A 23553-nucleotide genomic window follows, 5' to 3' on the forward strand; every position below is an offset into this window, starting at 1 on the left:
TTGCAGAGAACAACGTGCTTGCAAAGGCACTGAAAGGGTGTCTTTTTAAGAAAGAAAAGGGAGGAGGGAGGGGCAGCTTGGGGGAGGAAAATTTTTGCAGAGAACAACGTGCTTGCAGAGGCACTGAAACGGTGTCTTTTGAAGAAAGAAAAGGGAGGGGCGCCCCCCTTGCCTTTCTTCCTCCCCACTCACCCTTTAGCCTAGCCTTGCTTCTTCCACCCGCCCCCTTTAGCTGCTCCTCCCTGCCCTCTGTTCGCCTCCCTTCTAAAGTTTGGGATTTTCCTGAAGGATTTGCATGCATTATTTGCTTTTACATTGATTCCTATGGGAAACATTGTTTCATCTTACGAACTTTTCACCTTACGAACCTCCTCCTGGAACCAATTAAGTTCGTATGATGAGGTACCACTGTAGTTTATCTTTTATGGATTGAAAGCTGCACCATCAATTCTACAAACTTAAACATCCCTAGTCCTCAAGTTTCCTGCAGATTAGTGATACAGCCAGAGTTTCTGAGTAGCCCAGGGAATAGAAGGAAACGCAAAACAAAATGTGTTTTAAATTCTATTATTATTATCATTATCATTATTGCAGAAGCAGCATGGTCTCCTTTGTTATTTCCACTATTCACTAATTTGGCAGCAAGGAACTCTTGGGAAGCTTCTTGGCTTTTTACATCCAGAGACCAATTAGGCTTTCAATCAGTTGAAAAAACGAAGTGGCACTAACGAGTAGAAAAAAGATTTTAAGGATTGCACGAGAAAATTGGCAAGAGAACGAGAGTCAAGACACCACCTGACTCCGTTATCACCATGCAAAGACAGCGAGCAAATCACACAGGGCTTCCACCTGCTTTTAAAGTCCCATGGGGAAAACTGGAGGTTGTTAGCTTCTCTTACTATACAGATCTGCATCTTCTGGGCTGGCCTGCCCATAGTCCATGAGGCTGGCATCTGCTTTAAAGTTGGGCGCCTTCAATACATCTGCCAAATATACACAAAGACGTTAGGAAAGGCGTGTCTGGAATGAGAGCGGCTCCTGAGGTTTATTTATATATTTGCAGGTGGTCCTCCATTTGCAACCATTTGAAGTTTCAATGGCATTGAATAAGGGGTTTTACGACCGGTTCTCACCTCTATGACTATCATTGCGTCTCCACACTCTCTCAAAATTCAGGTGGTATTTATGCATTTATGATGGTTGTAGCATCCTGTGGTTTTTGAATACGATTCGCGACTTTCCCAGTGGATTTCTCCCAAAGCCAGGTTTGCTTAAAACAGTTCCACGATTCATTTAAGAACCGTGGAAGCGATTTGTTTAACAACCGTGGCAAAAAAAAAAAAGAAGTCATAAAAATTGGGAATTGCTCACTGACTAACCCCCTTGTTTAGCAATGGAAATTCTGATCGTAAGTCAAGGACAACCTGCATTTTAATTAATTAACCAACCAACCAACCAACCAATTAATTAATTCATTTGTTCATTCATTGCTATTCTACTTTTCCTCCCATTGGCATTTTCAATGTCTACTGGTTGACAAGATACGTCCTGCACTAAACAGCTGCCTTTCACAGGGGTTTTAACAACCTTCCCCACCCAAAATGTTGCATTTCCAATTTGGAAATTGCAGAGCCAGAGTTGGGAAAAGTCTGTGATGGCAGTTAGAACGTCTCACCTGTTCTGACATTTGGCGCCTTCATTTCGCCCACCGAAGTCTCGTCACCTCTGTGCACATCTGACCTCTCTCTCTGGGTTGGTTCCTCTGACGTTTCTGCCTTGTCCTCCAATTCTACAGAGGCCTCCTGAGCTTTCGGGAGGTTATGACTGACGCGTGAAGCTCCCTGTACTTGAAAAAGAAAATGATGCACTGTCCAGAAGGACACATCGGCTGGGCAGTCTATTCTAAATAAACAGTGTGACTTCCGAAAAGGGACTGATTTTAATAAAAGCACTGGCCAAAATTGCTTTTTCAAGAGCTTCTTGGATGTGAACCGAAACATCTTCAAAACAAAACCAGGAAGTTCAGCTGCCTCTTGAATAAGCACCGTTGGGACAACCATGACACTGGATGACTGAGAATCTTCACAGATATTGGCCAAAATATTTCTGTTTTATCTTTAACATAGTATTCTTATCAGGAGTCAATCAAATGCCGGCACGAGAAAGACCTGGGGCAGATTTTAATTGTTTAATATGTATTTTATTAAAGATTTTTTCCCCCTTAATATAAAATACAAATGGAGATAAAGACAATGGATTTGGGCCAGATTTTAAAGCAGCTTCTGGTCACTTGTGGCAAGAAAGAATTTTTAGCCAACTATGAAACAGGCATCTCTTAAAAAAATATTTACTGAGTCCCTAGTTTAATTCCAGGGGTTGAAGTCCACACATCTTAATATTGCCAAAGTTTTGGGTATAATTAATTGCATATGAGATTACCTAGTTGGGTAATGAAACATCTGTAAGCAAGCCATCAAATTGAGGAGCATCAACGACTCCACATATAGGTAACTAATATTAAACTCCACCTTAGGGCTCTTTACAATGGGCAACACAGAGATGCAGTTAATTTTATCATTTAAACAGGTGCAAAATATTAATTATAGTTTAAAACATATCAAAACCTTAGCTATTTAAAAAAGATTCTTGGAAAAGGACATACCTGAGTATCTTTTTCCTGGGTAACTTCTGCAGAGGGTTTTTTGGTCCAGAGTGATCCTACAGCTGTATACATCTTATGACTTGCAGCATAAACTTTGCTACCTGTAACCTGGTTTAAGGTGAAATGTGTTATTCAACTGAACAACAGACACATGGTGGCAATTTTACTTTTTTTAAAAAATTGATAGAACAATTTGGAGAGTGGAAGAAAGTCTTCCTAATTCTTAATGGCAGCGTATTTGAAATTTGACCCCTGGAGTTTAAAAAATGTTAACCAGAAGCAATACTCTTAAACTGAAATAAAATGTGTGTGTGTGTGTGTGTGTGTGTGTGTGTGTACACATATACATTATCTGTCTGTCTGTCTGTCTGTCTATCTCCATCCATCCATCCATCTCCATCTACCCCATCTACCTACCTACCTACCTATCTCCATCCATTCATCCATCCATCCATCTACCTGTCTGTCTATCTATCTATCTCTATCCATCCATCCATCCACTCTCTCACTTTCTCTCTCTTTCCATCCATCTACCCTATCTATCTATCTGTCTGTCTGTCTGTCTGTCTACCTGTCTATTTATCTATCTATCTATCTATCCATCCACCCACCCACCCACATACATACCTATCTCCATCTACCCCTTCTACCTACCTACCTACCTACCTCCATCCATCCATCTACCCCATTTGTCTGTCTGTCTGTCTATCTCTATCCATCCATTCATCCACACTCACTCTCTCTCTCCATCCATCCTATCTATCTATCTATCTATCTATCTATCTATCTATCTATCTATCTATCTATCTATCTATCTATCTATCTATTTATCTATCTATCTATCTATCTATCCAATCTATCCATCTCCATATCCATCTACCTACCTATCCATCCATCCCTAATTATGAACTTTAAACATACCTTAGCAACAATCACCGACTGTGCTGGATAGCAAAGAGATATACCTAGTGAGCCAAGGCACAAGGGATAGGCAATTTTCTTGAACCGAGATCCTGCAAGAAACAAAGCACAAGTGAGAATACAGAGTACCACTAATTACAATATGAAGTTTCAAGATCAGGAATTCCGATAAATCACTTATTTAATTACATAACTCATCTGGTTTCTTAGAGTACACTGAACCACACACCGGTCAAGCTGTGTTGTGGCTTCTCAACTGCCAGCAGAGCTAGCGGCAGAGTCTGACGAGATGGAGGTTGAGGGTGGGCCTGGGGCAGTTTAGGAGCCTTTAGAAGGCTCTGATAAGGAAACAGCATGGGGGACAGAGGCAGAGCCAGGGTGGAGAAATAGCTGTCTCTGGGGCCTGAGCTGAGTGAGGGGGGGGAATAGATGGGGCCTATCCCAGATACCCGGATGTGTAGAGTGGAGAGGAGAGCAAAGGAAAGCGATAAGCCAGGTCTCAGAGAAAAGCAGACAGCCCCTCCCTGGCTGGGTGTTGTGGTCCGCCAGCAGCCCGTGCAGCTGATAGCGGATCCCGTTCAAGACTGACATGGGAGCCGCGCCAAAGGTTAAATCATTACGGTCCCTTTTTAGATAAATCCTCAATAGAACAAATTAGTACTGGTAGCTTACCAAACGTCTAGGCATGTCAGCATTTCAGGCGAAAGGCCTTTTTGAGCAGAAGGTCAAGATTTTCTGAGCAGATTTATCAGAGCACACAGAAATCAACCCCCATTACTGAAAAGTTGCAACTCCACAAACATTTATCCAGACTCCCACTTTTTTATACCCCTTGTGACAAATCAGCAACTGTAGAGTTACACAGTACAGATTACTTCCTTTTCATGTACAATTTTCTCCTGTCTACTCTGCAGTCTTCTAAATCTAGGATCCAGCAGTGGGTCATTTTCTCTAACATCTCCTTCTTCCTCTTCAGACTCGGAAATAGTCTGCATTAATACCTCTGCTGTTGTCTATCTCCTCTTTACCCTTTGCATCGGCTGGCAAGGCCATAGGCCCAATGTACCCAGAAGGGGCTGGATCCTCCTCCTCCTCATCCAACATTATCAAAGTTGATCTAGGCCCACTCACAACAATAAATAAGTACAACTTTTCTAATCTGGAGTAGTTTCCTTCCCCGTAATTGTAGTGTTGTAGCAATAAGCATTATCTTACCTTTCCTGGCTAGGACTATTCCGGTCAGTCCTGAAACTGTGATCACACCAACTTTGGGGAGAAATTCTGGGGGAGGATTCCTTAGGTAAACATACATATCTTCAAGATAAGCAAAACAATCGTGGTTAGTTCTTGTTGGATTGGCACACCTCCTCTTTATCTCACTGGTTATTTTCAGAAGTTGTAGTCACATATAGGAATGGCCTTGGGGGACAGAAGGAAGACTACAGACTACATAATGGTCAGATAAGAGGCAGCTAAGCCCACCAAAGGAATAAGGGCAGGGCAAACATATGAGAAACTACTTTAAAAAAAAATATTATTATTATATAAAAAACATAACATAACACACAAACATAAAGTGTTAGGAAGCTTAGTTCCTATCATTGTTACAGTTGAACTTGAAGATCAATTCATCAAAATTCATACACCTATATGATATACATATTACAATATATTGATCTAATGACATAATTATTATATGCTCTTCTATATATACACTTTTATTTTATGTTCCTTTTTCCTTTATTATTTACAGTAATCCCTCGCTATTTCACGGTTTTTCAAAGGGGACTTAAATTCATTAAATCCATTAAAAATTCATAAAATTCTTCTACAATAATACAGTACTCTATTAAAGAAACTGGTAGGATATCACATGTAGTTCCAGCTGAGAAATATTATAGAATGACTGTTTAATGCAAAGGGTAGTTTTTAAAAGTCCAAATACTTGTTAAATACATTAAAAATATCTTTCCTCTACTTCACGGAAATTCGTTTTTCACGGGTGGTCTTGGAACACATCCCCCGTGAAAAATGAGGGATCACTGTACAACTATATATAATAACTGGTATTTAAACAATCTATATTCTATGATCCTTGTTCTTTAACCATTCATAAAATCTGTTCAAAAACTACTTTCTAATCTTACTACTTATCCTACTTTCTCAGGAATTGGAAAATTGTACTTTGAGGCTTGCAAGTGTCTGCTAACGTATCTTTAAAGTTTAGTAGAGGTAATCCTAGAGTTACAACCATTCATTTCAAGACTGTTCGAAGCCAAAATGGCACTAAAAAAAGTGACTTATGATTAGTTTTTCACACTTTACAATCCCCACAATCACACGATCAAAACTGGAGCACTTGGCAACTGGCACATATTCATGATGTGATAGTTGCAGTCATCCCTTTTTTTTTTTTTGCAACTTTCTGATGAGCAAACACAATTCACTTAACAACCATGTCAACCAACTTAACAACTGCAGCAAGGTTGCAAAAAAACTCACATTAACAAGTTAGAGAAATGAGAAGGAAAATTTTACATAAGTGGTATTATACACCAACACAACTTGCATATTTTCAGAAGAAGGGGAAAGGCACCTGTTGGCATGGATGCCAAGAGAGAGGAATTTTTATGCACATGTTCTGGGAGTGCTCACTAGTACAGAAATTTTGGAAAGTAGTGCAAGATGAAATGAAAAGGATGTTAAATATTAATTGGACAAATTACAAAATTTCCTCCCCTGTCCCTGTCAAAAGCGGCGTTCCCCAAGGCAGCGTACTAGGTCCTACTCTTTTCATCCTATACATCAATGACCTCTGCGATAATATCGCAAGCAACTGTGTACTTTTTGCCGACGATGTGAAACTTTTCAACACCACTGACAACACACTCACTCTCCAAAAAGACCTTGACTTTGTCTCAGATTGGTCCAACACCTGGCAACTTCAAATATCAACCAACAAATGCTCTACCCTCCACATCGGCAAAAAGAATCCAAACCACATATATGAACTGAATAAACAAATCCTCACTACCAACCAACACTCAGTAAAAGACCTTGGAATACTAATATCAAATGACCTAAGTGCTAAAGCCCACTGCAACAATATCGCCAAAAAGGCCTCCAGAGTTGTTAACCTGATCCTACACAGCTTCTGCTCCAGCAATCTCACACTTCTGACTAGAGCCTACAAAACCTATGCCAGACCCATTCTCGAATACAGCTCATCTGTCTGGAACCCACACCACATCTCAGACATCAACACTCTCGAAAACGTCCAAAGATATTTCACCAGAAGAGCCCTCCACTCCTCCACTCGAAACAGAATACCCTACGAAAATAGACTAACTATCCTGGGCCTTGAAAGCCTAGAACTACGGCGCCTAAAACACGATTTGAGTATTGCCCACAAGATCATACGCTGCAACGTCCTTCCGGTCAACGACTACTTCAGCTTCAACAGCAACAACACAAGAGCACGCAACAGATTCAAACTTAATATTAATCGCTCCAAACTTGACTGTAAAAAATATGACTTTAACAATCGAGTTGTCGAAACGTGGAACTCATTACTGGACTCAATAGTGTCAACCCCCAATCCCCTACACTTCTCCATTAAACTCTCCACGATTGACCTCTCCAGATTCCTCAGAGGCCAGTAAGGGGCGTATATAAGTGCACTGATGTGCCTATCGTCCCCTGTCCAATTGTCTTTCCTTATCCCTTTTATCTTATATATTCTCTCCTCTATATATATTCTCTTCCTATCTACTTCTCTTCTTTTTTACTTCCTATCTTTATATATATTACCTAATGTCTATTCTCTTTCATATGTATTGTATATTGGACAAAGAATAAATAAAATAAATTAAAAAAAGAAAAAAAAAGAAATGGCAGTACTGGTAAAAAAGGGAGATTTAAGAGAATTTAAAGAAATAAAAGTAGCAGCATTGGAAAGCGCTCAAGCAGTAATTGTATTGGGCTGGAAAGCAGCAGCAAAATGGACGATACAGAATTGGTATCGGTACATGGTGGACCACATTTGCTTTGACATTATGGAGGTAAGGATGAATATGTATAATGAAAATAAATTGAAAAAGCTGATGGAACGATGGGAAATGGTGAGAGGTTATATGACAAGTAGAATTTGTGATCTAGCCATAAAGAATAAATTAGAATCACTCTTTGATATGTAAATAGAATGCAGACTCCAGCTTAGAAGAATATTAAAGATGTTAGTACAGACCCTCCAATTGGTGGTGGGGTATATATGTATGTTGTCAGGTGATGGGTGCACCTTCACAGGACACTGTTTTTATGTTGTATGTATGTAGTCTGTATGTTTTAACATTTAAAACTAATAAAAAAAATAATTTTAAAAAAGTGTCTTGTTTAGCAAGAGAAATCTGGGGCTTAATTGTGGTGGTTAAGTCAGGGACTACCTACACTTATGGCTGTGCCTCCTGTCTGGACTACCCTGCAAAGCTGGCAGAAGTACAGCAAAACACAAGATGCAAAGTGCTCTATTGACACACCCACCTTTTCCAAACTGCAAGGAAGTCGTGACTCCATTTCTGACGAAGAGGTAAGCGTCCTATACAAACAAACAAACAAACATTTTAAAAACCCCACTGACAAATATGAAGGCAATTTTACAGAAAGCAGAGATGGCAGATCTGTTTTTATGCAAAATGTAAACCCATCCCAGTGTATGTGATTTGCAACTAGAAAGCGATACATACTGTTCTGTCTGGGTCCCCCCAGACGCCAACACCAACCAAAAAGAGTAGCCAGACACACTGGGAAAAAGCAAAGGCAGTTTATATAATTCAAAGCAAACACAGGTAACAAAAACTGTTCTTACAGACAGGAACACTATGAAGCTTCACAGAGGTTTCACGAAGGCCAGGCAATAAAACAGGATTCTTGCTGGCAAAAACAACGCTGGAGATAATAAAACCCACGCCTCCCCCAAGTCTTCCAGACTTCTAGGCCACAAGTCAAGATCAGAGACGCCGAGACTCGAAGCAAGGTCACAGGACTCCCAATTGATAACTCTCCACAAGACTGTAAGGGCGGGCCTGCCTTTTCAACCCCGCTGAGGAGAACCACACCCAAACCCAGCTGTTGCCAATTCAGGGATGGAAATACCTTTCTAATTGGCCCCGTCTTTGAGCTGCTCGTCGCTGCCTCATGTCTATTATAGCCTGTGCATCTTCATCCAATGACTCCAGGCTACTAGCTGGGGAGAGCCCCCCCCCGGGGGTCTCAGGCTGCTCTCCCTCCTCCTCTTCCTGACGTTCCTCTCCCCCGTCTGCCTGGTCCTCCCCCTCCTGTTCACTGTCCTCCTCCTCTGGGCATGGATCCGGCAGAGATCCAGCCGGTCCCTGAGGAGCCTCAGGTTGAATCACAACACATACATGGGATGACAAAGTGATGAGAAATTGCCTCTCACGTTTTGTGCTCGTGGTGTGATGCAAGTGGCAGGTTTTGTGAGATGACACTGACACGCACCAACACAAATCATTGCTCCCTCATCGTCCCCCAAGTATTCTTGGCAGGATGGGGTAAATAAAAGACAGACAGAGACTTCTGAGGATAGTTAGAACTGCAGCAAAAACAATTGCTACCAGCTTTCCATTGAGGACCTGTATATTGCACGAGTCAAAAAGAGGGCTGTGAAAATATTTAAAGACTCCTTATATCTTGGACATCTGTTTCAACTACCCTCAAAACGATGCACTACTCATCAAAACAAATAGACACAAGGACAGTTTTTCCCCAAACGCCATCACTCTGTTAATTCCCTCAACACTGTCAAACTATTCCCTAAGTCTGCACTACTATTAATCATCTCATTGTTCCCATCACCCATCTCCTCTTACTAATGAGTGTACGACTGTAACTTTGTTGCTTGTATCCTTACAATTTATATTGATTGGTTCCTAATATGATTTGATTGCTTATATGCACCCGGAGTATCATTAAGTATTGTTCCTTATGATTCTTGACGAATGTCTTTTTTATGTACACTTGAGCGTGTGTGCACCAAGACAAATTCCTTGTGTGTTCAATAAAAATTGGCCAATAAAATTCTATTCTATTCTATTCTATTCTATTCTCACTTAATGCAGATGTTATGAGATTACAATTCTCTGAATTTCCAGTGCATAAAGTCAAAAAGATTTATGGACTCAAAAATTGGACCCAGATTATCTCAGGGACCGCCTTCTGCTGCACGAATCCCAGCGACCAGTTAGGTCCCACAGAGTGGGCCTTCTAAACAATGTCATTTGGCGGGGCCCAGGGGAAGAGCCTTCTCTGTGGCGGGCCCGGCCCTCTGGAACCAACTCCCCCCGGAAATTAGAATTGCCCCCACCCTCCTTGCCTTTCTTAAGCTCCTTAAAACCCACCTCTGCCGTCAGGCATGGGGGAACTGAGATACTCTTTCCCCCTAGGCCTTTACAATTTATGCATGGTATGTTTGTTTGCAGGTATGATTGGTTTTAAAATAAGGGTTTTTTAGTTGTTGTAGTATTGGATTTACATGCTGTTTTTATTATTGTTGTTAGCCGCCCCGAGTCTACGAAGAGGGGCGGCATACAAATCCAATAAATAAATAAATAGATAGATAGATAGATAGATAGACAGACAGACAGACAGACAGACAGACAGACAGACAGACAAACAAACAAACAAACAACAAACAGCCAAAGAACTGCTAAGAATCTTTCTTATTGTTTTGGACATCAGTGTGCATATATACAGTATGTGATGTGCCTATGCATATGCACTGTTCATTAGATTTATTCATATTGCTTAACAATTAAGAATGACCACAGGGTAGTGAACAATACACACACACATCCTCTCTCTTTCATCTCCATGCTGTGCATCTGCAGGACAATTTCAGTTTTCATCACAGTTTTGTTTATTTAGGGTATGATGAGAACATGATAGAAAAGTAAACATATGCACATAATCCGGGTAATTATATACAAAACGTCTACATGGGTACAGTAGTGGCCTCATTACTGGGTATCCAATTCAGCTATCGGAATACCCAGAATTGCAACTTACGTGATTGACAGTTATATCTCTCCTCCAAATATTAATTCAAGTACCAATCAGAATGTCTCCTCTACATCCATAGTTTGCAAGGTAAGAATATTATATTAAACACAATTTTGGGTTCATCCCACCAGATGTCATTATCCAACAAGCTCAGGATTATCACGATAATTAGAGGACAAAATGATAGCCATTAAAATAATAAAAATAGGGAAATGACTTACTTGAGAACGTCTCCACTCACAAGGGAGAAACATCTTGAGTACAAAACCCCAACCGGCTTGTAAGAGTTGTGACCGAGAGATATTTAATCTGCATCTCACATTTTCATTTCCAACATGCTTTCTCTACACTCTCTTATTCAACAGGGTTGTGACTGAATATTTTGGAATGTATTACTGTATTTTTCGGAGTATAATTAGTTTTTGGGGAGGAAAATAGGAGGAAAAAAATCTGCCTACCAGATATTCATCTGGCTAGCGTCCTTAGTCTGGTGAGCTTCAGCACATTATTTTATCCCCTGGTTAGGCTTGAAAAAAACCCTTATTCCAAGCAAACTGTAAAGACTTAGGGATGGAAAAACCCTTCTTCAGAGAGAGCAGGGATGAAAAACCCTGCAAGTCAGTGAGAGCTGGGAAGATCGTTAGCACCTCGTTAGAAACATAGAAGACTCATGGTCTATCTAGTCTGCCCTTATACTATTTCCTGTATTTTATCTTAGGATGGATATATGTTTATCCCAGGCATGTTTAAATTCAGTTACTGTGGATTTACCAACCACGTCTGCTGGAAGTTTGTTCCAAGGATCTACTACTCTTTCAGTGAAATAATATTTTCTCACGTTGCTTTTGATCTTTCCCCCAACTAACTTCAGATTGTGTCCCCTTGTTCTTGTGTTCACTTTCCTATTAAAAACACTTCCCTCCTGAACCTTATTTAACCCTTTAACATATTTAAATGTTTCTATCATGTCCCCCCTTTTCCTTCTGTCCTCCAGACTAAACAGATTGAGTTCATTAAGTCTTTCCTGATACGTTTTATGCTTAAGACCTTCCACCATTCTTGTAGCCCGTCTTTGGACCCGTTCAATTTTGTCAATATCTTTTTGTAGGTGAGATCTCCAGAACTGGGTTAGGGTTGGAAAAAACATTCTTTGGAGCAAGTAGCAATGAAAAAAAGCCTGCAAGCTGGGAAGAGCTGGAAAGATTATTAGCAACTTCTTAGGGCTAAAAAGCTACATTCAGAATATAAGACACACCCAAATTTTCAGCCTCTTTTAGGGGAGATAAAGTGCGTCTTATACTTCGAAAAATACAGGTATTTCTGTTCCTAAATCCAAGAAGCCAGCTTCAGTTCTCACCTTGCAGTTCTTTAGGTAATAACTTGTTGTGTTTCTTACGGATGAAATTCTGGTTTGCAGCCGGCCGGGTTTTTCGTCAACGTACCGTGATTCCAGAGGTGGGGCGTTGTATATGGGAAGCTGCAAAAAAGGAAGAGGCAGCCGGTAAACACATGGGCTTGCTTGCGGAAATGAACACCGAGCCTCCGTTCCGTTATTTATTTATTTATTATTTAGATTTGTATGCCGCCCCTCTCCGCAGACTTATCTTATTGGCGGTATTTCTTTGCTCCTCATTCAACTAGAATTGGCCATGAGGTTATTAATAAGAATGAACTAGTGCTCCAACACTCAGAAGCTACAGATATTGCAATCCAATTGCTCAAAGGAAGTGCTCAAATCTGCCGTGGGTCAAGCAGAAAGAATCAGGGCCACATGTTAAGCTCCAGTTAAGCTGATTTATTGCTCACGTCCATACACAAGAATCTAGCCCAGGGGTCAGCAACCTGTGGCTCTGGAGCCACATGTGGCTCTTTCATCCCTCTGTTGCAGCTCCCTATCACCAGTCGGCTCCACAACTGACAGGGCGGTTAGGACAGGTAGAGGGAAAAGGAGACCGTTCTAGGAGGAGACTATGGTGGTGGTGGGGACTGGACTTCCAGTCAGCAAAGGAAAAAGGATATCATGCTAGGAGGAGACTCTATGGTGGGGGAAGTGGACTTCCGGTTGGCTCCAGAACTGAACAGGGGGCTTCCAGTTACGACTTTTGTGGCTCTTTGAGTGTTTAAGGTTGCCGACTCCTGGTCTAGCCAAGCACTAAAGTGTCAGCACTAAATAGATAAGAGTCAACGGAATTCAAGAGCTGACTGGACTTGGGTTGCTTGTGGGGGTGTAATGATTCTAGGAGGATTCCTCTCTTGACTCCACCTCTCCTTCTATTATCAATTCAATCATTTAAAGGGCTCTTCCATACTACCACCCTTCCCAAGCGATTCAGTGTTTTCATCCCTCCCCAAAGAGATCCACTGTTGTTTTTTTCCCATACCACTAGGTTGGAATTAGGGAATGGCAATCATTGACCCATCCTGGATCTGTTATAGGTTCTGGAGTTAATAGAGGTCCATCAAACAAACAAACAAAAATAAAAATAAATAAATAAATAAATAAATAAATAAATAAAAATAAAAAAAATGACTAGCAAGCCAACCCTCCTCCCCATTCTTTCTTTACATTTGGGGCTTTTAGCTGGCTTTAAAAAAAAAAAATATCCTGAGTGATTGAGCTGCAAAGCCAGCAAGCCACGATTCTCCCACAAAGTTCCTTGAAATCCTGGTGATAGGAGCTGGGGTGGAGAAGGATTCCCCCAAAGTGTATCAGTGTAGCTCTATGGGATCCAGAGCTGCTCTAAACAGGAGTGATATCCCTATATGAAATTAACTTATCCCCTCTAAATGTATGAAGCTGATCTCCCAGAATTCTCAGCCATTGCTGGGTAGGGAAGCCCATTGCAGAGAATAAGACTGAATTAAATTATGTTTTCTAATTTAAAATTAAACAGATGGAATCTTTCAATTTTATTTTTCCAAATGGATAGAAATATTATATGTTCATGTTTGGTGATCTTGAGTCCAACCTGCAAGACGTCATTACACGAAGCTTATTACTTGATTACTTTTATTTATTAATTATGTATTACTTTCCCCTTAGGGTGCTGTATAATAATCCACAATGTATATTTATTTGGCAGATGGCTAAACAAACAATGATGCGTAATCTTTTTGTTTTAACCCTGCTGTTCTGTTCGGGTCGTATGTGACCCGAAGCCAAGTTTGAGTCCCTGTAAAAAATTTTCCCTGCATATCTGAAACTTGAAATTTCATGTAGTTTCATCATTTCAGGGGTTCTCTCTATGAGAATTTTTTTGGGGGGGTGGGGGGCTTAGTTTTTGCTGGGCAAAAAAAGTTACAAATCTTCTGTTCCCGGGTCACCCTGACCCGGACCGAAAACTCTTCATTTGCAGTGCTTATGTTTGGTCTTTTTGAAAGCTTTTTTCACTTGGAAAGTAGTCTGAACATTTCTGCACACAATGATATGAAAATTGAAATGAAAAAAGTAAATCTTATTGGTTTATTTTGCGGATATAATGCACGCCCCCCCCCCCCCGTTTTTGTGAAATTTTTTTCAATTTATGGATAGTTTTGCTTGCAAAATGCATTCTATTTTACTAAAGTTGGTGTGGGATTGGTAGCTTGAACATTTCTGAATATAAGAAAAATATAAAGGAACTGAAAAAAATGATTCTTATTGGTTTTTTAACATCAGAAATAAGGCCTCCCCCCACCCTTGGCTGCTTGCAACCATTTTCACTTTTTATTTTTTTATGCTCCAAATCCGAAATATTCTTTAAAATCTTAGGCATTCATTTACTCAATTTAACAATACTGATCATCAAAAAAATATTTGTGGGGGTGGGGGAAAAATTTTTTTTCTGGGCAAAAAAAAAGTCACGTTTAGTCTGTTCGGGTCATATAGACCCGGACCAAAATGATTTTTTTTAGGTACTTGAATTTGGTCTTTTTGAAAACTTTTTCAACTGGAAAACTAGTTTGAATATTTATGAACATAATGATATGAAAATTGAACTGGAAAAATTGAGACTTATATTTTTATTTTGATCAAAAAGCCCCTCTCCCCATCCTTTTTTAATTTCGTGTCAATTTCTATTTTTTAAGGCTACAAATCCCTAAGGAATTTTCCCCCAAAAGGTTTGATATACTAAATTGAACATTTCTGAATATAAGAAAAATATAAATGAACTGAAAAAAATGGTTCTTATTGGTTTATTTTTGCCACAAAAGGGCCACCCCCCCTCGGCCTTGCTGTGTGCCATTATTGTCACTGTTTATACATATTTGTCTAGAAATATTTGGAATATCCTTTTGAAAATCAATCACATTGTAGCCAGAGAACTAATTTTATGAAACAAATCCATTTTACTAAAAAAAGTATGTAAGTTTGAAATTAACAGCATAATTTTTATATAAATTGAAATAATTGAGGCATACTTTATGTGCAAAATAAACCAATATGCATCAATTTTTCCAGTTCAATTTTCATATCATTATGTTCAGAAATGTTCAAGCTACCAATCCCACACCAACTTTAGTAAAATAGAATGTATTTTTCTAGCAAAACTATCCATAAAGTGAAGACTATTTAAAAAAAACAGGGGGGGCGTGCATTTCATCAACAAAATAAACCAATATGCATCAATTTTTCCAGTTCAATTTTCATATCATTATGTTCAGAAATGTTCAAGCTACCAATCCCATACCAACTTTAGTAAAATAGAATGTATTTTGCAGGCATAATTATCAATAAACCTAAAGAAAATTCACAAAAACGGGGGGGGAGGCATATTTATGTGCAAAATAAACCAATAAGGATTAATTTCTTCAGTTCAATTTTCATATCATTGTGTGCAGAAATGTTCAGACTACAGTGGTACCTCGAGATACGAGTTTAATTCGTTCCGGACCTGGGCTCTTAAGTCGAGCAGCTCTTATCTCGAACGACTTTTCCCCATAGGAATTAATGTAAATAATTTTAATTGGTTCCAGCCCTCAAAAAACTCACAAAGTTAGTCTAAATTATGCAGAAAGACATGTTTTTAATGAAGAAATGTACATGTACATATAAATGAATAATGAAGTTTCTTTCACTTAACTTGTAAACTTTCTTAAACTTTTAAATTTACATATGTTCAACTTCTCTGCCACCCAATCCTGTAGGACAGAGGTCCCCAACCCTTTTTGCACCAGGGACCGGCTTTAAGCGATCAAGAGAGGAATGGGTGAATGAATGGACGGAGGGTGGGAAGGAAGGAAAGAAAGAGGGAAGGGACAGGAACAGAGGAAGGAAGCAAGGAAACTTATGAAAGGGGAGAGTAAGAGAGGAATGAGTGAAGGGAGGGAGGGAGGGAAGAAGGTGGGAAGGAGAAAGAAAAGAAGAAATAGAGGAAGGGAAGGTAAAAGAGAGAAAGAAAAAGAGCAAGAAAGAAAGAAAGAAAGAAAGAAAGAAAGAAAGAAAGAAAGAAAGAAAGAAAGGGGGAAGGGACAGGAACAGAGGAAGGAAGCAAGGAAACTTATGAAAGGGGAGAGTAAGAGAGGAATGAGTGAAGGGAGGGAGGGAGGGAAGAAGGTGGGAAGGAGAAAGAAAAGAAGAAATAGAGGAAGGGAAGGTAAAAGAGAGAAAGAAAAAGAGCAAGAAAGAAAGCTGCAAGCACCCCCCCGAGCCCCCCAGGCCGGCTGCAACCTTTTAAAACATGCGCCCCGCTTCGCAGCTGTCTCCTGAAGCCGAACGCGGAAGTTAGCGTTTGGCTTCAGGAGACAGCTCCTTGGCGCTTGTATCTCGAATTTGGGCTTGTAAGTAGAACAAAAATATCTCTCCCCTCCCAGCTCTTATCTCGAGTTGCTCTTAAGTAGAGCAGCTCTTATGTCGGGGTTCCACTGTACTTTCCAAGTGAAAAAAGTATTCAAATTGACCAAACATAAGCACTGCAAATGAAGAGTTTTCGGTCCGGGTCAGGGTGACCCGGGAACAGAAGATTTGTTACTTTTCTTAAACAGAACAGCAGGGTTTTTAAACATAATTCCAGGTTACTATGCAAGACTTTTGTAACCTTTGCAGGAAAAGCTTTGCTACACAACATGAAACCCACAGTGTTCTTACAAAATCTCACCTGATGTGCTCTGATTCGATCAGTTCTCTGTTCTTCGGCTGCAGAAAGTGCCTGAGCAGAAGTCCATGCGAAAACTGTAGGAAGAGCTGCCCACTTGGTGACCTGCTGTCACAAGCAGAAATCAAGGAACAAATTCAATACCTTCAGGAAAACAGCTTTTATTCCTCAACAGTCATTCTAACATCAAAAAAACTGTTATGCCCAAATCTCTCTTTAAGCTAGGAATGTTGGTTTATCCATTGTTAAAAGGACACTTTAACGCCTTGTTTCAGGGTGGAGTTGGGGGCGACTGAGTGGAGATGAGCATTTACTGGCCGGCCGCCCTTCCTGATGCCTACGTGCAGTTCACAGCAGATATTTGCATCTCTTTGCACCTCAATAAAGAAGCATCTGCCACTGCCTAGGATTGAACTCTCAACCTAGCAAGTGGGAGGCGAGTGTCCTTACCTCTAAGCTACTCTTGCCACTCAAATGCTGGGTTATCCATGGTTAGCAGGCTAGGAAGCTGACGTATGAAGCAAACTCAAGCTTGACTCAGCCTTCCATCCTTCCAAGGTGGGTAAAATGAAGACCCAGATTGTTGGGGGCAAGAGGCTGACTCTGTAAACCTCTTAAAAGGGGCTGTAAAAGCTCTATGAAGCGGTATATAAGTGCTAGTGCTATTGCTAAATTGGATGGGGAGAGGGGGACTTTAAAAAACAAACGTAAAACCACAAATGTAATCTACCATGAGTGCACTGGACATACACAGGTGATCAGCTGTGAAAGGAAAATGAAGGAAGAAGAGGAAAGAAGAAAATAAAAAAGGTACAAGAAAGGATGGGAAAGGATTGGATTTAAGGTGGGGGTCTCTTTCTAGGCTGGAGAAATGCGACGATAAAAGAAGGCATTATTTATTTACTTGCTAGACTTACATCTTGCTTTCTTATATGAGATTAAGGCAATATGCCTGGTGGCCCCCTAATCCTGCCCCCCCCCCAATATTTCAGTGAGGTAGTCCACAATCACCCAGGGGGTTTCTAAGCTCAAGTTTTGGGTCTCTTCAGGACCAGTCCAACATCCTAACCACAATATTGCCCTGGTTTTCAGTGGGCATCTCCCTCTATGTAGAAACATAGAAACATAGAAGACTGACGGCAGAAAAAGACCTTATGGTCCATCCAGTCTGCCCTTATACTATTTCCTGTATTTTATCTTACAATGGATATATGTTTATCCCAGGCATGTTTAAATTCAGTTACTGTGGATTTACCAACCACGTCTGCTGGAAGTTTGTTCCAAGGATCTACTACTCTTTCAGTGAAATAATATTTTCTCACGTTGCTTTTGATCTTGCCCCCAACTAACTTCAGATTGTGTCCCCTTGTTCTTGTGTTCACTTTCCTATTAAAAACACTTCCCTCCTGGACCTTATTTAACCCTTTAACATATTTAAATGTTTCGATCATGTCCCCCCTTTTCCTTCTGTCCTCCAGACTAAACAGATTGAGTTCATTAAGTCTTTCCTGATACGTTTTATGCTTAAGACCTTCCACCATTCATGTATTTTCCTTCTTTTTGTGAAGGAACTGAAGAGCTGCTTTGATTTGGACATAGAAGTTACCTAGAGAAAGTAAGACCAGATTTTACGTTTTTTAGCAACAGGTCACCGGGAATAAAAGCAGAGGCCCAAGGAAGGAGTCCATCCTGGTTCCTTCTCCATCTTTGCCAGAGAGAAATTTCCAAAATAGTGTTTACCAACGTGATATGTCAAGCACAAGTATCAAAAGGCAATGTATACATTAATCTTTTTGTAAAAGAATAGAACAGAATTTTATTGGCCAAGTGTGATTGGACACACAAGGAATTTGTCTTGGTGCATATGCTCTCAGCGTACAAAAATAAAATATACATTTATCAAGAATCATGTGGTACAACATTTAATGATTGTCATAGGGGTCAAATAAGCAATGAAGAAGCAATATTAATAAAAATCTTAGGATACAAGCAACAAGTTACAGTCATACAGTCAACGTGGGAGGAAATGGGTGATAGGAATGATGAGAAAAACTAGTAGAATAGAAGTGCAGATTTAGTAGAAAGTCTGACAGTGTTGAGGGAATTATTTGTTTAGTAGTGATGGCGTTCGGAAAAAACCTGTTCTTGTGTCTAGTTGTCTTGGTGTGCAGTGCTCTGTAGCGACGTTTTGAGGGTAGGAGTTGAAACAGTTTGTGTCCCAGATGTGAGGGGTCAGTAAATATTTTCCCCGCCCTTGTTTTGACTTGTTTTCATCCAATTCATCAGAATAAGTGTTGGAAGGGGTTTTGGAGACCTTCTAGTTCAACCAGCTCATGCAGAAGACTGTATACCATGCATGCCGCAGGTAACACATGGAGCCCTACCGGAGGGCACGCAAGGCGTTGTCTTATGTGAGCTCCAGTGCGCATGCTGGCCAGCTGATTTTTGGCCTTGGAGAAAGCCATTTTGCCCTCCAGAGGCTTTAGGGAAGCTTCTCTGAAGCCCCGGAGTGTGAAAAAACACCCAATGGGCAAACCAGAAGTTTGGGGAAAAGGACTTCTAGTTTGCTCCTTATGCTGTTTTTCGCACTCTGGAGGCTTCAGGAAGCTTCCCTGAAGGCTCGAGTGCGAAAAACAGCACAATGAGCAAACCAGAAGTTTGTTTTTCCGAACTTCTGGTTTGCCCATTTGGCCGTTTTTTCACTGGGCGTCAACAGGCTTATGTGCATATGCAGGGATTGTGCGAATGCGCAGAGAAAGTGTGTGTGGGGTGCATGCACAAAAATTGTGCATGCGCAACTCCCAGTGATTTGGTTATTTTAAAAAAAAAGCTTTCTCATTTGTTCATACATTTTCAATCTTATTTACATGGTAAGAATTGTAGCATGACGGCTCGAATTGGCTCAGTCCATGAATGACACTAATTGCTTTGAGTTGTCCGCTGAAAGGAACCAGGCAGTGACTAACAAAATGCTCCCGTAATACATTTCACTGCCCAGCAATTATTTCAAAGCAATTATCTTAACATTGATGTAAAAAAAAAATCCTGTTAAAGTCATAAGACTCAGCCAAGCTGTCTGAGGAGGGGACATATTATTAGGTCAGGATAAAAACTGTGGTTATTTGATTATGTTTAACTGTCTCTCACTTAGATTAAATTAAGCTGATACGATTCAATAACGCTCCTCAGTTATTAATCATTACAATTCAGGGACAACAAACAGGTTTTTCCAAGCTGCAGAGTGTAAGAATTACACTTCCAATTTTGAAATGAGTTAAACAGGGAAGTTAAAAAAAAAACCTACCCTGAAATGTAAAACTGAATAATATTTTCCTGCACTGACTAAGAAAATAGCATCGAAGCTAGAAGAGAACAGAACAACAGAGTTGGAAGAGAGGTAGCAATAGCAATAAGATTTAGACTTATATGCTGCTTCATAATGCTTTTACAGCCCTCCCTAAGCAGTTTGGAGAGTCAGCATGTTGCCCCCAACAATCTGGGTCCTTATTTTACCAACCTCGGATGGAAGGCTGAGTCAACCTTGAGCCTGTTGAGATTTGAACTGTCAAATTGCAGTCAACCGACAGTCAGCAGAAGTAGCCTGCAATACTGCATTCTAACCACCATGCCACCATGGCTCACATAATGCTTGACTTTTAAGCAGACCTTTCTTGATTTTTGATGCTCTATACATGAGGCTACCTTTGAAAAGTGTTTGGAAACTCCAGATCCTACAGAATGCGGCCGCGAGAGCTGTCGTGAGGCTACTTAAATTTGCCCTCGTCTCTCCAAACACTCTGTGGCCTGCACTGGCTGCCGATTAATTTCCGGTCACAATTCAATGTTGGTAATGACCTATAAAGCCCTACATGGCATCGGCATCCCATTATCACCGAAAATGGGAACTTGTGCAGTATTGATTCAAGAATGCCCAATGCTAATTTTGTGAATTTTAAAACAAATTAGCAGGATAGGGCTCTGGTTTGACACATGGTTATAACCTTTCCGCAATGAGCAGTAACTACTGTCTTTCTACATCATAAAATATGAATTCTTAGCAGATTCCCTCAGCTCCTAAGCTTGTCAAAATAGACACAGAGCTAGAGAAAAGCTGCAGAAAAAAAGCGTCTAGAATGACAAGGTGCTAATTAATAAAGATATTTAGGGATTGTATGTTATATCATCAATATCACAATGGTTGTCAGAGGCCACATCAAATGTTTCAACTCCAAATGGTATCTTTTATATTATAATCTTATAGTTTCATTTTCTGGTGCAAGTGATCCATATAATACACAGTATACTAAATTTTAAACGCAACTTTCCCCAATCTGGTGCCTACTATGGGGTGGACACTTCTTCACTATTTGGGCTATACTGAACACATTGAAGAGACAGGAGAAAATAATAGATATTACAAAAGCCAATTGTTGTTTTTGTTGGAAGAAATGATATGAACAAGGATGTGAATGCTTGAACAGCAAATTCTGCACTTTTTAAAAAATTGCTCATTATATGCAATTTCATACCCTAGCTGGGGATTTCCTGGGAGTTGAAGTCACACATTTTAAGTGGCCATAGTTTTAAAAAACTGGTGTATGGGGCTTCTAGCCTCAATGTGGTTTTGCTAGCCTTACAACATTTCCTAACCTAGTATCTCCCCACCATGCTTCACTGCAATGGTCAACAACGGTATCAGGTTGGGCAAGAGGGATGTATGATCTGGAAAACACCAAGCAGGTGAAAGATATGCTGAAAGTTCAGACTTCCCAAGGAGCTGATGATACAGTTCTACAGAGGAATTATTGAGTCTGTCATCTGAACCTCTATAACTGTACGGTTTGGTTCTGAAACCCAACAAGACCAACACAGACTTCAATGGATTAGAATTAGGACTGCAAAAAACCCCCCTATTGCTACCAACCTGCCTTCCATTGAGGACATGTATACTGCACGAGTCAAAACGAGGGCTATGAAAATATTTACCGACCCCTCACATCCTGGACACAAAATCTTAGGATACAAGCAACAAATTACAGTCATACAGTCCTAAGTGGGAGGAAAAGGATGATAGGAATGATGAGAAATAGAAGTGCAGACTTAATAAAAAATAATTATTAGTAAAAAATAATTAACAAATAATTCCCTCAACAGTCAAACCTTTACTTTTAAATCATCTCATCATTCCCATCACCCATCTCCTCTCACAAATTACTGTATGATTGTAACTTTGTTGCTTGTAATCTTATAATTTATATTGACTAGCTCCTAATATGATTTGATTGCTTCTTTGTACCCTATGACAATCATTAGGTGTTGTACCTCATGATTCTTGACAAATGTATCTTTTATTTTATATACACTAAGAGCATATGCACCAAAGACAAATTCCCTCATGATTCTTGACAAATGCATCTTTTATTTTATATACACTAAGAGCATATGCACCAAAGACAAATTCCTTGTGTGTCCATTCACACTTGCTCAATAAAGAATTCTATTCTATTCTATAGTCTATGACTATATTACTATTCTTATATTTTCTATTACATATCTCCTTTTTTACTTATGATTGTAACTTTGTTGCTTGTATTTTTATGATTTATATTGCTTTAGTTAGTTTCCTAGGATGATTCATCTTGATTGCTTGTTTATTATCCTATGACTATCACTAACTGTTCATGATTTACCACTTATAGCTTTTATGTACACTGGGCGCCTATGCACCAGACACATTCCTTGGCCAATAAAGACTTCAATTCCAATTCTATATGCAGGCTGTGGTTCTTAAAGAAAGAACTTTGGCCAGCAATCTCAGAAACATCCCAAGAGTGTTGGATTACATCTGGAGGCAGCATCAGTAGAATTTCACAAAGGAAGGGCATTCTGCATATGCTCCACGATCTTCAGGAATGCCCAAAAGGTCCACCTTATGACTTATAACTGTAACTTGTTATATACTTATGATTACTGTACTTACTTAGTATACTTATGATGCTTTCTTAGTAATATTATACTTATGACTGTAACTTTGTTGCTTGTATCCTTACGATTTATATTAATATTGTTTCCTGATTGCTTATTTGTACTCTATGACTATAAGCGTTGTACCTCATGATTTTTGTCAAATGTATATTTTCTTTTATGTACACTGAGAGCATATGCACCAAAAACAAATTCCTTCTGTGTCCAATCACTTGGCCAATAAAGAATTCAATTCAATTCAATTTTCTATTCTATTCTAATTCTATTCCCACAGATACAGAGAGGCGTGTAGAAGAAATTAGCGATGGAGCCAAGCTTTGCTTACTCTTCCTCGTCCATTGCCCTGCAACCCTGATTTCTTTCACATCCCCACATTCACAAACCAGAGGTCCACTCGCCTTTCCCACCCCCTTCTCCCCTTGCGGGCCTCTTTTTTTACAGGACAGAGTTCCAATTTCGTGGCTGGCGGGAGAGAGGAGCCAAGATCCGAACGGGGCCCTGCTGCTTGATTCAGAGAAGGGAATTCTGCCCATGCTCAGGCGCCTTTCGCAGCCTAGAACCACTCTTTTCGGTTGAAAAAGCAGGCAAGGACGCTCCGTAACTCTGAGAGGCCCCGTCGTGGATCCCGAAACGAAAACAAGGGGGGGAAAACACAAAAAAGGGGTTTCGAGCAGCCTCGAAAGTCGCTGGAATTGGAGAACGGAGAGGCACGACGCAGCCAACTCACCTTGGCCGCCATTTTGACTCCACCTCTTGGCGTGGGAGGCGCCCAACCCGGAAGAGGGCGGAGCTTCAGGAAAGCTGGCCTAGGATTGGTGGAGCGTTGAGGAAGTGGCG

General features: G+C 40.2%; 1 protein-coding gene across 3 annotated transcripts; it reads right to left on the reverse strand.

Annotated features, from left to right (window-relative positions):
- Positions 1 to 551: 551 nt before the first annotated feature.
- Positions 552 to 23553, reverse strand: APOOL (apolipoprotein O like). Of its 3 annotated transcripts, none has more exons than XM_070759780.1 (9): positions 23444 to 23553; positions 16735 to 16836; positions 12015 to 12134; positions 8123 to 8177; positions 4799 to 4897; positions 3584 to 3675; positions 2663 to 2770; positions 1676 to 1841; positions 552 to 983 (listed from the first exon to the last, which is right to left on the reverse strand). In XM_070759780.1, the coding sequence occupies exons 1-9, from the start codon at positions 23453 to 23455 to the stop codon at positions 886 to 888; spliced, it is 852 nt and encodes a 283-aa protein (XP_070615881.1). In that variant the 5' UTR covers positions 23456 to 23553; the 3' UTR covers positions 552 to 885. The 3 variants fall into 3 exon arrangements, with proteins under 3 accessions (XP_070615881.1, XP_070615880.1, XP_070615879.1); XM_070759779.1 differs by having other exon boundaries at positions 16735 to 16839; XM_070759778.1 differs by lacking the exon at positions 23444 to 23553 and adding an exon at positions 23115 to 23279.

The sequence above is a fragment of the Erythrolamprus reginae genome, chromosome 8 (assembly GCF_031021105.1).
Source record: "Erythrolamprus reginae isolate rEryReg1 chromosome 8, rEryReg1.hap1, whole genome shotgun sequence".
NCBI classification, from domain to species: Eukaryota; Metazoa; Chordata; class Lepidosauria; order Squamata; family Dipsadidae; genus Erythrolamprus; species Erythrolamprus reginae.